At 51.7% G+C, this 15385-nt stretch overlaps 1 protein-coding gene across 1 annotated transcript; it reads right to left on the reverse strand.

Annotated features, from left to right (window-relative positions):
- Window positions 1-556: 556 nt before the first annotated feature.
- On the reverse strand, window positions 557-5526 carry SOX12 (SRY-box transcription factor 12). The gene has a single exon (XM_027623949.1). It carries the CDS (start codon window positions 5050-5052, stop codon window positions 4108-4110), a length of 945 nt encoding a protein of 314 aa, XP_027479750.1. The 5' UTR covers window positions 5053-5526; the 3' UTR covers window positions 557-4107.
- Window positions 5527-15385: the final 9859 nt, after the last annotated feature.

The raw sequence follows: 15385 nt of genomic DNA on the forward strand, positions 1-15385 counted from the left end.
CCCCACCCCCACCCTCAAATGCTTCCTATTTCTTTCAGCCTCTAGGTGTCCCCAGAGTCCACATAAGCAGGTCTCTCCCCACCTTTTCCAGGTCAGAATCCATTTCCTTCTGAAATGGGAAGCACTAAGTAACAATAAATGGTCTCTCTTCTGTTCCTACTTTCCCCTCCAAAACTTTATATATGGGGAAACTGGGGCCTGCAAAGGAGCCCTGCCCAAGGTGCCACAGCGATCTAGGGCTATCCCTAGCCAGGCACTTTACCCACCCACGGCATTCTGAAGGACAAGAAGACTGACCACCTCCCTCTCTCCAGCTTTGACCAGGGGAGGGATCTGCAGTCACAGGTAGGCTGAGGCTGCAGTTTCTCATTGATGCCCACTGGAAAGGGTGCAGCCCTGAGGCAGGGGCTGCCGGCCCGTGTGAAGAGAAGAGACCCCTCCAGAGGTCAGGGCCATTAGAAGTGCCCAGCTGCGGGTCCCTCTGACCCCCTCACACCCTCCGTTGCAGACTGAGTTCCCCGAAAACAGACGCTGAGACAGAGTCTGGGGTGCAAGATATTTATTAGGTATAAACACCTGTGAAAAGAAGAGGGAGGAAGCAGGATGGGGTACAGGGGGTCAAACTGCACTACAGGCCTGGCAAAGCCTTGGCCACCCTGGAGGGGCCCTGGGTGGGTGTCTGAAGGGGGAGGTGAGGGCCCCCACCCTGAACCAAAATGGCCAGGCGTTTGTTTATATACCTGATCTCCCTGGGACACCAGATGCAGGCTGCCCTGGGTCAAGGGGCTTTCGGCAGCTGGAGGCTATCCACTGACCATAACTTCTCACAGCCAGGCAAGTCCTTCCTTCAAGGGGGTTCTGGTGGCACCTAGCTCTTTCTCACCTTCTCAATTCTTTCCTAGAGGATTTTTTTTGGGGGGGGGAGGACATCTTGCTTTCAATCAGAGGCGGAGAGAGAACGGTCACTATAATTTTTGCACCTTCCTCAACCAGACCCCCTTTCTGTAGGAACCCAGCCCTCCCAAACCTGCTATAGTCTTTTAAATTGTCTGTGGGTATCTCAGTCCCCAAACACCCTCTCTGAATGAGGTCTGCACACTTGGCCTTGGTTCTTACTGGGGAAACAGGCTCTGTTCAACCTTAGGAATTCACTAGATCTGGCGGTGGAGGGATTAGGGGGAGGGGTGTCAGGGGAAGAAAGTTTTGGAAAGGCCTTCCTGTTTCCAAAACATGCTGGTAAGAATCTCAAGGACAGGTATCCGCTGTGGTTGCCGTTGCTCTTCTTTAGTTATTCAGTAAATCTACAGTGAGGGCCCATTATGTGCCAGACACCGGGGCCAACCCCCCCACCACTGGGGGCCCTGAGCGGACAACCTAACACCATCTGCAGATTCAAACAGGGAAGGAGAGGCAGCACCCTGACAGAAAGCTCCACAAGGAGAGAGAGAACCAAAATGTGGGGCCCTGACTGACCTTGGCTGCTTGCAGGCCCTCCTACAGGTTGCTTCGCCACTCTGACCCTGTTTCCTCTGGACAATGGAGTAATACACTTTGGGAAGCATCTTATTAAATGCTTCTCACCTCGAACTTCATTTCACCCTGAAGCAGGTATTGCTACCGTCCTCATGTTACTCCCATGAAAAGAAGAGTCAGGGTGAAGTGAATTTGCTCAAGGTCACACAGGTGCTCAGTGGTGGTCGTACGGGGGCTTTTGAGCCAAGACAATGTGGCCCGACCCTTTTCACTTCTCATTAAGGGCGGGGCCCAACTGCCCTCCCCCCCCCACCAGGTATACCTGGCATGCTTATTTCATTCGGTCCACAAGGATTTAAAAATATTTGAGTCAGCTTTCATTTTGCAATTGAGATGTTCATAGAAACATCCAGATTTCTACCTTCTCTTGAACAATCTGCCCCCTGTGGGCCGCATTCCCACAAGGTCACGACTGGCCTGAGGTGAACAGCTGCCCGCCTTGAGGTAGGTCACGAAGCCAGTGTCGAGCCAGACTCTCTCATTTATGTCACATGCCTGGCCCTGCAGGGATGAGTTTGTCATCCTTAATGAAGACCGGGGAGGCCTGAGCTAGAGGGAGCCAGAGGACCCCCCTGCTCTTCCTGCACGGTGCTAAGTCACATGGATGTCCCTCTGGCAAACTGTCTGGGGGAGGGTTGAGAAAAGGCAGAGACATGTAGAACCACAGGGCAAGGTCGGGGCAAATACACTTTATTCAGTCCTGGCATCAGACTGGCGGAGTCCTGCTGTGGGTGCCAGTGCCCCAGATCAGAGGGACCCCTCCCCTCAGCTACTAGACTAGTTCTCCAAGACCACAGACAGTGACATCTCTTCACTCACATGACGTTTTCTGGGTTTTTTCATTGTCTTTTTGTTGTTGTTGTTTTTCTTAAAAAAAAAAAAAAAAAAGAAGAGAAAAAGAGAGAGAAAGAGACAGAGAGAGAGAGAGCGCGAGAAAGGCCCAGAGCCGGAGCACCAAGCTTAAAGGAGGCAGCTGGTGGCTTTGTCAGCGACGGGAACGCGTGGGGCAGAGACCTGCGGAGACCCTGGGCAGGGGTCCAGGAGGACTCTGGGACCGTTTGTTCCTGAGATTTGTGTGTGTGTGAATGAGAGTGTGTGCACACCCAGGAGGGTGAACACACGCCGGTGAGATACAGGTAGTGAGGGCAGAAGGGGGCGTGGCGAGGCCGGAGGGGCGGGACTTGAGCGGAGACTTGGGGAGCAAGGGGGCAGGGTCCCCGAGGGCACCCCGGAACTGAACACAACCTCCTCAGACAGCAGCGCTATCCCGAGTTTTCACATGGAAAAACAGGCGCAAACGGCACACCTCCACTACACTGACCCTCCCTTCGGTCTCACTGGCCCAGTCCATAGTCTCTCTCACCAGCTGTTTAAAGTGGGGCTCTTCTTGCCACGCCGGCTGCTATCATGCCTCAGTCTCAACACCCCCCACCCTGTACCAACGTGCCTCAGTTTCTCCCACTGAATACTGTCACTGTGGGCACAGGACTTGAGTGATAGAAAGGAGTGGTGCGCGTAGGGAGGAGCCCAGGCTGGGAGTGTGCCTTGACGTGATGGGGCACTTGGAGGGCGGTGGGGAGCAGCAAGAACCCTGTCCCCAAATAGACTGATAAATGCCTTGGTTCGGAGTTTTCTTGGGCAGTCCTCTCGTGGTGCAGTTCCAGATGAAGACCCTATTCCCAGTTCCCAGGTGGGGGAAAGAAAAGGGAGGTTTCTGGGACCAAAGTAGACTGTGGAGGCAGTCTAGCGGTGTGTGTGCAGGCGGGGATGAAGGGGGGGGGGGAGGAGGAGGTGCACGTCAGTCTGGGCAACCCCGCAAGGAAAAGAGGGTATGCCACCAGGGAGAGTTCCAAGCTCCAAACCAAACCCTTCCGGGCCAGCTAGTCTCTTTCTCCCCCTTCCTAGTGCTCCTCCCATTAAGGCAGTGACGCCCCGTCGGGTTGAAAAGAAGCCGCGGCTCCCGGATCAAAAGATTTCTCAGGATCGCTCAATACCCGCCCCACTTCTTCCCGGAGCGGGCCACAGAGACGTGCGGTTCGACTGGGACCGGCCCCCTCCTCCCAAGAAGTATTAAGCATGCGCGAGAAGGGGGCGGGCCCCAGCGCTCGGGGAAAGGGAGGAGGGGGCATGGGAGGAGCGCGCAGTGCCGCTCAGCCGCAGCGCCCCCCTAAACAAGAGAGGAGGCGGGCTAGGCGAAGGCGGAGGGATTCAGGAGCAAGGGCAGGGGCGTGTCCTCCGGCCACGAGGAGGGGCGTGTGCGAGGTGGGGGAGGGGTGCAGGTCTGTAGGAGTGGACGTGAGGTGTAAAGGAGGGGGGCTGGCTGCTGGTGGCTGTGCGGGAGGGGGCAAGACGGGGCGGGGCTTGGATGTCAGGGAAAGAGTGGGGGTTGGGCTGCCTTGGGGTGTGTCTGCGGGGGAGGGGCATGTCTGGATTTGAGGGGGATGGGCACGTCTAGGAGGGGGGGAGGCTGCGCGGGAGATGGGGTGCCAGCCTCGGCCTCCGAGGGGCCCCAATACCTGATTCCTGTATGTAAACAGCTGGTTTGGGGGCGTGCGCGCCCCGCTGACGGTGGGCTCAGTAGGTGAAAACCAGGTCGGCGATGCTAGACGGGCGCCAATCCCCCGCGATCATCTCGGTAACCTCGGGGGTGCAGTAGTCCGGGAACTCGAAATGCGACGTGCCCGAGGGGGGCGGCAGGTCCGGGTCGCGGTCCAGGGCGCTGCAGTCCAGGCCGGCGGGGCCGGGGGGCAGTCTGGACAGAAAGCCCAGCGGCTCCTCCCCCGACGCCACCGTCTCCTCTTCGCCTTCCTCCGCCGCCGCCGCCTCCTCCTCCTCTTCCTCCGGCTCCTCGTCCTCCGACGGAGTGGGGGAGGCGGCGGTGACAGCCGCCCCCTCGCCCGACGGCCCCTGGGCGCGCTCCGCTGGTCCCCGGGCAGCCCGCCCCGCCGGGACCATCCTCCACAGCTCCCTCCCGGGGGTCTCGACCAGGCGCACTTCCAGCAGCTCCTCGTCGTCGTCCTCGTCGTCGTCCTCGGGCGCCGCCGCGCTGCCCCCCAAAGGCCCGCCCGCTGCTCGGCGGCCCCCGCGGCCAGGCAGCTGCGGCCCGGGCTTGAGCCGGCTGCCGCCACCGCCACCGCCGGGGGGGCGGGGCCGCGCCTTGGCGGGCGCCCCCTTGCTCTTTTTGCGCGGCCGGTACTTGTAGTCCGGGTAATCCGCCATGTGCTTGAGGCGCAGCCGCTCCGCCTCCCGCACAAACGGGATCTTCTCCGAGTCCTGCAGCAGCTGCCAGCGGCGGCCCAGGCGCTTGGAGATCTCGGCGTTGTGCATGTCGGGCCACTGGTCCATGATCTTCCGCCGCTCGTGCTGCGACCACACCATGAATGCGTTCATCGGTCTCTTAATGTGGCCGCTCGGCGTCTTGCACCAGCCAGGCTCGCGCGCCCCCTCCTCAGCCGGCCCGGGCCCCGGGGGCGGCGGCCCGCCGTCCCGCTTGGCCCTCGCGCCCCGCTGCTGCACCATCGCGCCTGGGCCCGGGGCCGCTAGACGCCGCCGGGGGCCGTCCGCATCCTCCGCGGCTGGGGGTGGGGGAGGAGGCAGCAGCGACGGAGGGGCGGCCCCGCCCCGCAGCTCGGCCCGGCCCCCGCGAGCTGGGGAGCGAGGAGCTGGGCGCTCGGGCCCAACGGACGGCGGGGGGGAGAAGGTCAGCGGCGCGGTCTCAGGCGGGCTCGGCGCGCCCCCGCCGCCTCCGGCAAGTTGCGCCCTGCCGCACGCTGCACATTGTTTTGCGGGGGCGGAGGAATCGCACCCTCCGGCCCCCGCGGGCTCTCCTCGCAGCCTCCTGCTCCGCCGCGGCCCGCCCCGCCGCCTTCCAGTGTCTTTCTCCCCGCGCGGCCCCGCCGGCGCGCGCACCACCCCTCCCCCTCGCCGTCTGCGGGCCGCTGCGGCGCGCGCGGGGCCGCCCCGTGTAAACACCGAGGTGCCCGCTTGGGCTGCGGCCGGGCCACGCCTCGCGCCCGGGCGGCGCGTCACCCGTTGCTGGGCAGAGAAGCTGGTATTTGCATCTCCCAATCGCTGGCTGCCGGGGCGGGGCGGGGCTCGGGCTGCGGGGCTGGGCGGTCTCGCGGCTGGGTTGGAGGGTGTCTGATGAGGTCGGTTTCTTTTCTTAGGCTGGGGACTGGAAAGAGGGTGGGGGAACGCGGAGCGTGCTTCCCATCTGCCTCCGAAAGCTTGTCCCGCCCCACGTTGCCTTTGAAATTTTAGCTTATTCAGTGACACCTGCCGACAGGTGGGACCTCCGCCCCCTCCTCTTTTGGAGGCGTCTTTCTGAACCATCCCAGAACAGAATGTGGGGGGACTCAGGATCGGGAAAGCTCTTCAAGGGACAGACTCCTCGTTTCATAGATGTAGGCCCTGCCTAGTACACACAGGGTCCAGCCACAGAGGGGCTCGACAAATGCTTTTTGTCATAAACCCAACGACTATTTTTTTAAGTCTCGTTTGGAGCGCCACCAGAGTCCTGGGAAAGAAGGGAATATGACGCCCGCTTTCCGGATTTGGAACAAGGAAGACTAGCTGACTAGGGCTCGAATCCCAGGCTCGTGGTCCCAGCTCTCTCTTCCCAGCTCAGCGCCTCTCGCTGGCGCATCTCGCCTACCAGCCAAGGGTCCTGAGTAGGGCTGACTTTCCGCTTTTCACAGTCCTCAGGCGAGGTTCGAGGATGCGGGAGTGTCCCATCCCAGGTCCCACCCCACACCGCAACCAGCCGGTTGCGGGACTAGGGCGCGACGTCCCTCCCGAGTCTGAAGAAGCGTGCGCGGGCACGGGGGCGGAGCCAGGCCAAGGGGCGTGTCCGCGACGCTCGCTCGAGGCGCGTGGAGGGGAGGGGCTGCGCGCTCCCTGCTCACCACGTGTGAGCCCGCTCGGGCACCGTGGGCGGTGTGCTGCCCCCGGGGGAGGTCACCTTCACGGCGCCATGGGCCCCGGGCGATGGGAGGGGGCGCTGAGGCCTCGCCCCTCGGAATCAGGAGCTGGGAGGGGTCGGGATCAGAGTCTCTAAAGTGGCATTCCGCTGGGGTGTAGTGGGCACTGTGCAGGGCGGAGGGTGAGAGCCTGGAAGCAGACCTCACCCACCACCGGGCGGGTGGGGGCAGAGAGCCCAGCCGGAGGGTGTGGGGCGGGGAGGAAGGGCTGAGGTGCGGCTCTGCAGACACGGGGGGCGGGGTGATGCTCTGGGTGCCCGGGAGGGAAACTGGAGCGTGGCGGGCGGGAGGGGGCGACTCTTAAAGGCACAGGGCGCTCGGAAGGGGAAGGCCCTGCTCCCGACCAAATGGTTCTTCCGCAGATGTATTGGACGCTGAGATTTGGAGATCTCCCGGGTTTGAACCTTCAGAACGGGAGCTTGGCCTGCTCAATCCTCCGTGGAGTCAGAATTACTGTACTCGTATCCCAGTGCCTCCCTCTCCTCCTTGAAATGGGAAAAAGCAGTTTCTCCCTCATATGGTTGTTGTACAAGTTAAACGGGATAATGGCCGAGAACAAATCCCTGACTCCTAGTAAATGCTCAATAAATATTAGTTATCTGGGACCCCGGGTACTAACAACGTAGAGACACCAACAAAATAAATAAAATTGGCGGGATGTATTTATTTCAAAAAAGGTATCAAAAGTAATTATGGGAAAATTAAAGCTTTTTTAAAAATTTTCTAACATTTCTACACTTTTCCCATTTAAGATGAGTTTTATTCTAAATGACATATGAGGGGATGGCCGTCTTTTCCGTGCTTAAGAACCCTCAAAGGTCTTACTCTGACCCTTTGGCTGCTGCTATTGGTCTAAGGGTTTCAGGGGACTGGCCTCCTGAATGTTCCTCAAACACAGAAGGCTTGGGCCCACCTTAGGGCCTTTGTACATGCTATCTCCTTTGCCTGGAAAAATTTTCACCCCCGTCCCCACGTGGCTGACTCATCTCATTCTAGCCTCAGCTTAAGTGGATTCTCTGGAGAGGTCTGCCCCGTCCACTCTCTGCTGTAACCCACCCATTCCCTTACATTTCAGGTGCACAGAATTGCTTGTCTCTGACACATTTTCATCATTGTTCATATTTAACTCACTTTCTGTTTCTTTGTATTTACTTATACACAATATAATAAAAACCAGTTAAGGGACGCCTGGGTGGCTCGGTCAGCTAAGCATCTGCCTTCAGCTCAGGTCATGACCTCAGGTTCCTGGGACCAAGTCCCGGTTCATCAGGCTCCTTGCTCCATGGGGAGTCTGTTTGTCCCTTTCCGTCTCCTTCTGCCCCTCTTCCACTTGTGTGCGCGCGCGCCCACACTCTCTCTCTCTCTCTCTCTCTCTAATACATAAAGTCTTAAAAAGAAAAAAAACAGTTAAATCAGCAACCAACACAATAACTGGTACGTTGACAATAACCTACCTTCTATGAACTCCTTTCCCAACCCATCTCTTCCCTTCCTTTGCCTGAGGTAATGTCTATCCAGAAGCTTCCTTGACATAAAAAAAAGGGGGGAGGCGCCTGGGTGGCTCAAATGGTTAAGCGTCTGCCTTCAGCTCAGGTCATGATCTCCAGGTCCTGGGATCAAACCCTACATCTGCCCCACAGTGGGCTCCCAGCTCAGCAGGGAGTTTGTTTCGCCCTCTCCCTTTGCCCCTCCTCCTGCTTGTGTTCTCTCTGTCTTTCTCTCTCTCTCAAATGAGTAAATAAAATCTTTAAAATAAAAAAAAACACTTAACAGCTTTGCTGAGATATAATTCACAGACCATACTGTTCAGTCATTTAAAGTGTGTGATGCAATGATATATTCAGAGTTGGGCAACCATCGCTGCAATCAATTTTAGACTATTTTCATCAGCCCCGAAAGAAACTCTGTGCTTGTTATCCGTCTCTCCTCCATCTCCTCTACCTCTGCTCTAACCCCTAGCTTTAAGCAACCATTAATCTACGTTGTGTCTCAGTGGATTTGCTGCACCATTTTACATTGCTACCAGTAGTGTGTGAGAGTCACAATTTCTCCTTTCTCTTACTTTTGAAAATACAGTTTCTTAAAAATATATTCTCTTGCCTTTAGCTTTGTCAATAACCTATCACGCTGCATGTAATCTTCTGGTATTTACTTTCTCACTATTACAGTGCTAAGATTCACCTAAAGTATTGCACCTATGTGGGTTTGGTTCATTTTCCATTGTGAGGATATACTACAGTATTCCTATCTGTTGTCCCATCCATGGACAATTAGGTTATTGCCAGGTTTTTGCTCTAATGAAGAGTGTTACTGTTACCAATCCTAAATGTGTCCCTGGAGCTCAAGTGCAGGGTCTCCAGAGTGTATCATGGAAACTGTGATGGCTACACCTGAGGACATGTGAATGCTAACTTTTACAAGGTAACGTCAAACTTCAAGTTGCACCAATTAACTTTTTCACCAGCAGCATAGAAGATATCCTTTTCTTTTTCTTAATCTTTTTTTTTTTTTTTTTAAGAGAGGGAGTGAACATGCATGCTTACTTGTGCGCATGGGGGGATTGGGAAGGGATGGAGAGGGAGAGAATCCCAGCCAGGCAGGCTCCATGCTCAGCCCATGCAGGGGCTCGATCTCAGGACCCTGAGATCATGACCTGGGTGGAAACCAAGAGTCGGACGCTTAACCAGCTGAGCCACCCAGGCGCCCCGGAAGAGATCCTTTTCAGCCACATCTTGTCCAAAGTTTGGTGTTGGTGTTGTCAGACGTCTTCATTTTTGCCCATATTATTCTCATCATCTTTCTATTTGCTTCATGGCACTTTTAACATTCTGGAATTATTTTATTTGTTCACTTGTTTTTTGCTCATCTTCTCTCCACTAGAATGTAAGATCCAAGAGGGCAGAGATTTTTGTCTGTTTTGTTTTATGGCTCTATCCCTAGGAGAGTGTGAAGCACATAACAGGGGCTCATTAAATATTTTATTTTATTTTTTTAAGATTTTATTTATTTATTTATTTGACAGAGAATGGGACATAGCAAGAGAGGGAACACAAGCAGGGGGGAGTGGGAGAGAGAGAAGCAGGCTTCCTGCAGAGCAGGGAGCCAGCCTGAGGTGGGGTTCGATCCCAGGACCCTGGGATCATGACCTGAGCCGATGGCAGACACTTAACGACTGAGCCACCCAGACGGCCCTGTGGGCTCATTAAATATTTACCGAGTGAGTCAAAGGCAGTGTTCTATCAGGAGTACACTCAAATTCCTATGGGAACCCAGAAAAGAAAGTAAAATTTTGGAAAACAAAACCTAAAACTTCAGTCTGCCCCTGAGATGTGGTGATTACCAGTGCATGCAGGCTACCCTGAGTCCTTTCAAATGGGTGCCCCAGAGTCTAAATCTTGTAGGCCATAGGTTTTTAAGGCTGGGCTCGCCACTGAGCCGCTCGGTGTAGACTACAGTCGGAGGACAGTGAGGTTTTTCAAGAGATGCTGACCACCGCTACCCAATGGGTCAGGCCACCATCACCTCTCATCCGGGCACCTGCCACACTCTTTTCTGGTCCCTACACCTGCCAAGTCTCCTTCCATTTCATTCTCCCTGAAGCCAGAGTGATGGTATTTTCTAGTCACGAATCTGATTGTGTGTGTTCCCTTCTTAAAGCCCTTTGGTGGTTTCCCCACTACTCTCAAGATGAACACCAGGCTTTCACAAGGCCCACCAGGCCAAGCTTAGTCTGACCCCTACTCACGATCTGACCTCCTCTCCTGCTTTCTTTGTCTTGAGCCAGTTTCCAGCCACATTGCCTCTTCAGTTTGTGAAACAAGCTGGGCTTCCTCCCCACACAGGGTGTTGTGAAGTCCATTCCCTTACCCTTGCCTGCACTCTCACCTCTGTGTCCCTCCTTGTACCTCTCCTAACCCCATGTCCCTTCCTTTCAGTGCACCAGGGGCCTACCTGGCTCATGTGACACTCAAGACAGATGACTTTTTTTTTTCTTTTTTCTCTTTTTGGAGACGGTGGGTGGGGGGAGTGGTGGAGGCAAAGGGAGAGGAACAGAGAGAATCTTAAGGAGGCCCCTCACAGAGCCCAATGCCAGCCTCGAGCCCACAACCCCAAGATCATGACCTGAGTGAAAATCAACAGTCAGATGCTTAACCGAGTGAGCCACCAGGCACCCCAGGACAGATAACTTTTTAATACGTATATCCTATAAATGATGATATTTTTTAAAAAAAGATTCTATTTATTTATTTGACAGAGAGAGAGAGAGAAAGCACAAGCAGGGGCAGCTGCAGAGTGAGAGGGAGAAGCAGGCTCCCCGCTAAGCAGGGAGCCTGATGAGGGGCTGGATCCCAGGACCCTGGGATCATGACCTGAGCTGAAGGCAGACGCTTAGCCTACTGAGCCACCCAGGTGTCCCTAAATGACAGTATGTTCAATAACATTCGTAAAATGCAATAAATAATACAAATGATAATGGCCAGAAAAGAAACGTAGATGGTGAAAATATTCTTTTTTGAACTTTTTATACGAATCATGTCAGCAAAAATAAACATTACAGTACAAAAAAAGGAAGAGTATCGAATCAATAGTTTTCAATTACATTAATATATTTCTTTGAAAAAAAAGAAAAAAAATACCTACATAGTGATCTTTTGCAATGATAGTTATGTCACATTATGGTTTAAAAACAAGAAAACGCTTTAAAAACAAGAATCAATTTTAAGATTAAATACATTATTCAAATTCGGTAAAACATAATTTTATCAGGGGTGCCTGGCTGGCTCAGTTAGTAGAGCATGAGACTCTTGATCTCAGGATTGTGAGTTCAAGCTCCACAGTGGGCATGGAGCCTACTTAAAAAAAACAAAACAAACAAACGAAACCCCACATAATTTTATCAAATGAAAATCGTAATATGATGTAATATAATATAGTATAATAATACAATATTACTAAATAATAAAATTTGCAGTTACCACACTGCGATTCACTCTTTGTTTCACTATTTTAACTTAAATACAAAAGCTTCAAGTGGTCATATTGAATGACAGGTTGAAGCAACTCAAGTTCTGGATCTTCAGCTTCATAATCACTGTGCTATCATTGCTTATTTTGAATCTATTTTTTATTTTTTTAAATGTTTTATTTATTTATTCATGAGAGTCAGAGAGAGAGAGAGAGGCAGAGGCAGAGGGAGAAGCAAGCTCCCCGCCCAGCAGGGAGCCCCATGCAGGACTGGATCCCAGAACCCTGGGATCATGACCCAAGCCGAAGGCAGATGCTCAACCATCTGAGCCACCCAGTTGCCCCTGAATCTATTGTTTAAACAGAGACATATGTTGTACCAAAGGGGCTGGAGACACAAGCGCTCAGGAAGCTAGCTGGAACAATTCTGGACTGCTATGAACTTATTTTCAAAACTAATGTGTGTAGCTGCCTCTGACTTGGCATGTCAGGGGCTGATTGACCTGGGAGTGCTCTGAGTTAACTTCCTTGAAGAATATAATGTTTGTTAGTGCATAAGTAATTAAAATAGACTGAGTTGAAGCTTACAAATATATTATTAAGATTTAAGTTAAACCAAAAAATTGATCTTCGGGGAGGAGTATTTTATCACTGACAAGGTTTAGAATTGTGGGCACATGGAGATAATAAAATGCAGGCTGATTTTCAATCAGTTTTATTAGTGTTTTTAAATTCTCTGTGGACAATACACCCTCTCATTGCCTGCAAGCCCCACTTGGTACGCTACCGCAGAGCAGAAGCTCCATGAGATCAGAGGACCCACCTAATTTCCACTCTCACCATTGTATCCCCAGCACCTAGCAGATCTCAACACAACATAGACTCTCAGTAGCTGTTCAAAGAAGGAGTCCACCCAGACACCATCTTGCAACTCCTCGCATCCCAACTGTGACTTGCTCCAAAACATCAGTCTGTGAGCTGGCATGGTCATCAAGGACATACATAATGCAGAGAGAGAATAGTAAGAACAAGGTAATTCATGTTTTGATTTATCTAAATGTCTTCTTTATTTTTTTAAAAGATTTTATTTATTTATTTGAGAGAGAGAGAGAGAGAAACAGCATGAGAGGGGAGAGGGTCAGAGGGAGAAGCAGGCTCCCCGCTCAGCGGAGAGCCCGATGTGGGACTTGATCCCAGGACCCCGGGATCATGACCTGAGCCAAAGGCAGACGCTTAACCAACTGAGCCACCCAGGCACCCTATCTAAATGTCTTCTTTAAAAATTCAGAGATTATGGGCACCTGGGTGGCTCAGTTGGTTGGGCAACTGCCTTTGGCTCAGGTCATGATCCTGGAGTCCTGGGATCGAGTCCCACATTGGGCTCCCTGCTCAGCAGGGAGTCTGCTTCTCCCTCTGACCCTCTTCCCTCTCGTACTCTCTATCTCTCATTCTCTCTCTCAAATAAATAAATAAAATATTTTAAAAAAATAAAATAAAATAAAAATTCAGAGATTATGAGTGTGTGTGTGTGTGTGTGTGTGTGTGTACAATGGCTCTTCTTTTACCAAATAATAGTGTAGAACTACACATGGGGCTCTTGAGCTCTTAAAAATGGCTAGTGCAAATTGAAATGTGCTCTAGTGCAAAATTGTCACTGGTTTTCAAAGACTTAGCATAAACAGTGTAAAATATTGCACTGATATTTTTTCTGTTGTTTATATGTTGAGATTATAATATTTTGGATATATTGGGTTAAATAAAATATGTTGAAATTAATTTCACCTGGAGCACCTGGGTGGCTCAGTTGGTTGAGCAGCTGATTCTGGATTCTGGCTCAGGTCATGATCCCAGGGTCCTGGGATGGAGCTGCACATTGGCTCCCTGCTCAGTGAGGAGTCTGCTTGAGGATTCTCTCTCTCTCTCTCCCTCTGCCCATCCCCCTGCTTGGGCTCTCTAAAATAAATCAATCAATCTTTAGAAATTGAATTTCACTTTTTTTTTTTTTTTTACCTTTTTAAATGTGGCTTCGGGGCGCCTCGGTGGCTCAGTTGGTTGGGCGACTGCCTTCGGCTCAGGTCATGATCCTGGAGTCCCAGGATCGAGTCCCACATCGGGTTCCCTGCTCAGCAGGGAGTCTGCTTCTCCCTCTGACCCTCTTCCGTCTCGTGCTCTCTATCTCTCATTCTCTCTCTCTCGAATAAATAAATAAAAAAAATTAAAAAAAATGTGGCTTCTAGAAAATTGTATTTTATTTTTTAAGATTTTATTTATTTGTTTATTTGAGAGAGAGAGAGAGAGCACAAGCAGGGGGAGGGGCAGAGGGAGAGGGAGACACCCCGCTGAGCAGGGAGACTTAAGCTGGCCTCTATCCCAGGACTCTGGGATCATGACCTGAGCTGAAGGCAGACACTTAACCAACTGAGCCACCAGGTGCCCCTGGAAAATTTTAGATTACACTTACGACTTGCATTATATTTCCAATAGACAAGACTAATATAGAAGATGGAAATTTTTCTCACTTTAGCAAAATAAAAAGTTGGCAATCTTTTGCCTATCCCCAAATTTTTAAAATGTGTGTTTTTGTTTTGTTTTAATGGGGAGGATTTTTTTTTTTACTTCTTTGTGAAATGCCAAAGTCTTAAAAATCCTGCTTGAATGCTGGATGGCCAATCTATGAAATGTAGTTTGAGACTCAGACAAGCACAAGACAGAAAGGAGAGACCAGAACTGGGGACATATTTATGGGGAGAAGAAGACAGCGGCAGAGTCATTTTAACAGCAGCAGCACAACTGATGGAATGGGGATTAATCAGATTGGGAGAAAGAAGGGGAAGGTGAATGGGTGAGGGAGGGGATTTGATCTGGGTAGCAGGTCCTGCCTGGTGACTCTGAAATCACACACCACTGGTACATCCCCTCATCTCCTGGAGTATAATCTTTACCACTACACCCTGAGTCTAAAATTCATTAGACTTTTTCCTTTGGCAGTGACCATATAGTTTATGATGAAAGGGACACTATTAATAATTATGCTGGAACAACAGAGATAACTGAGACCACCTGGGTAAACCAGAGAGCAGGTCATCCTCATCTTATTGGCTAAAAGTAGTGGACTCCCTTCCATGACTCAGAAGTCAAGCATCCAAATACTGGGGTTTCAAATAATCAATGTGTCCAGGATTTGAAATAAAAACTTCAATATTATTAGTCTTCGGGGAGTTATTTCAACTCACTAGTTTCCATTTTCTTATCTGCAAAATGGGAGAGCATAATAGCTGAGGACATGGGACATGGTAACAGTTTAGTGAGTGCTAGCTATAACAAAAGCAACAACAAATATACTCTAGTGTGTCTTCTCTTTATTTTTTTTAAAGATTTTATTTATTTATTTGACAGAGAGAGAGACAGCAAGAGAGGGAACACAAGCAGGGGAAGTGGGAGAGGGAGAAGCAGGCTTCCCGTGGAGCAGGGAGCCCGATGCGGGGCTCTATCCCAGGACCCTGAGATCATGACCTAAGCTGAAGGCGGACACTTAACAACTGAGCCACCCAGGTGCCCCTCTTACAAAAAAAAAAAAAAGGCACGGGGGCGCCTGGGTGGCACAGCTGGCTAAGCAATTTTGGCTCACCTTGTGATCTTAGGTTGGTAAGATCAGCCCCAGGTCAGGCTCTGTGCTCAGCGTAGAGCCAGCTTAAGTTTCTCTCTCCCTCTGCCCCTTCCCCCCATGCTCTTTCTTTCTCTCTCTCTAGAATAAATAAATAAATCTTTTTTTAAAAGATTTTCAGGGTGCCTGGGTGGCTCAGTTGGTTAGGCGACTGCCTTCGGCTCAGGTCATGATCCTGGAGTCTCTGGATCGAGTCCCGCATCAGGCTCCCTGCTCAGCAGAGAGTCTGCTTCTCCCTCTGACC

Source organism: Zalophus californianus, chromosome 8 (genome assembly GCF_009762305.2).
Source record: "Zalophus californianus isolate mZalCal1 chromosome 8, mZalCal1.pri.v2, whole genome shotgun sequence".
Classification (NCBI taxonomy): Eukaryota; Metazoa; Chordata; class Mammalia; order Carnivora; family Otariidae; genus Zalophus; species Zalophus californianus.

Bases quoted from the DNA above. Each gene is read 5' to 3' on its own strand.
- SOX12 (XM_027623949.1), bottom strand. From the start codon at position 5,052: ATGGTGCAGCAGCGGGGCGCGAGGGCCAAGCGGGACGGCGGGCCGCCG.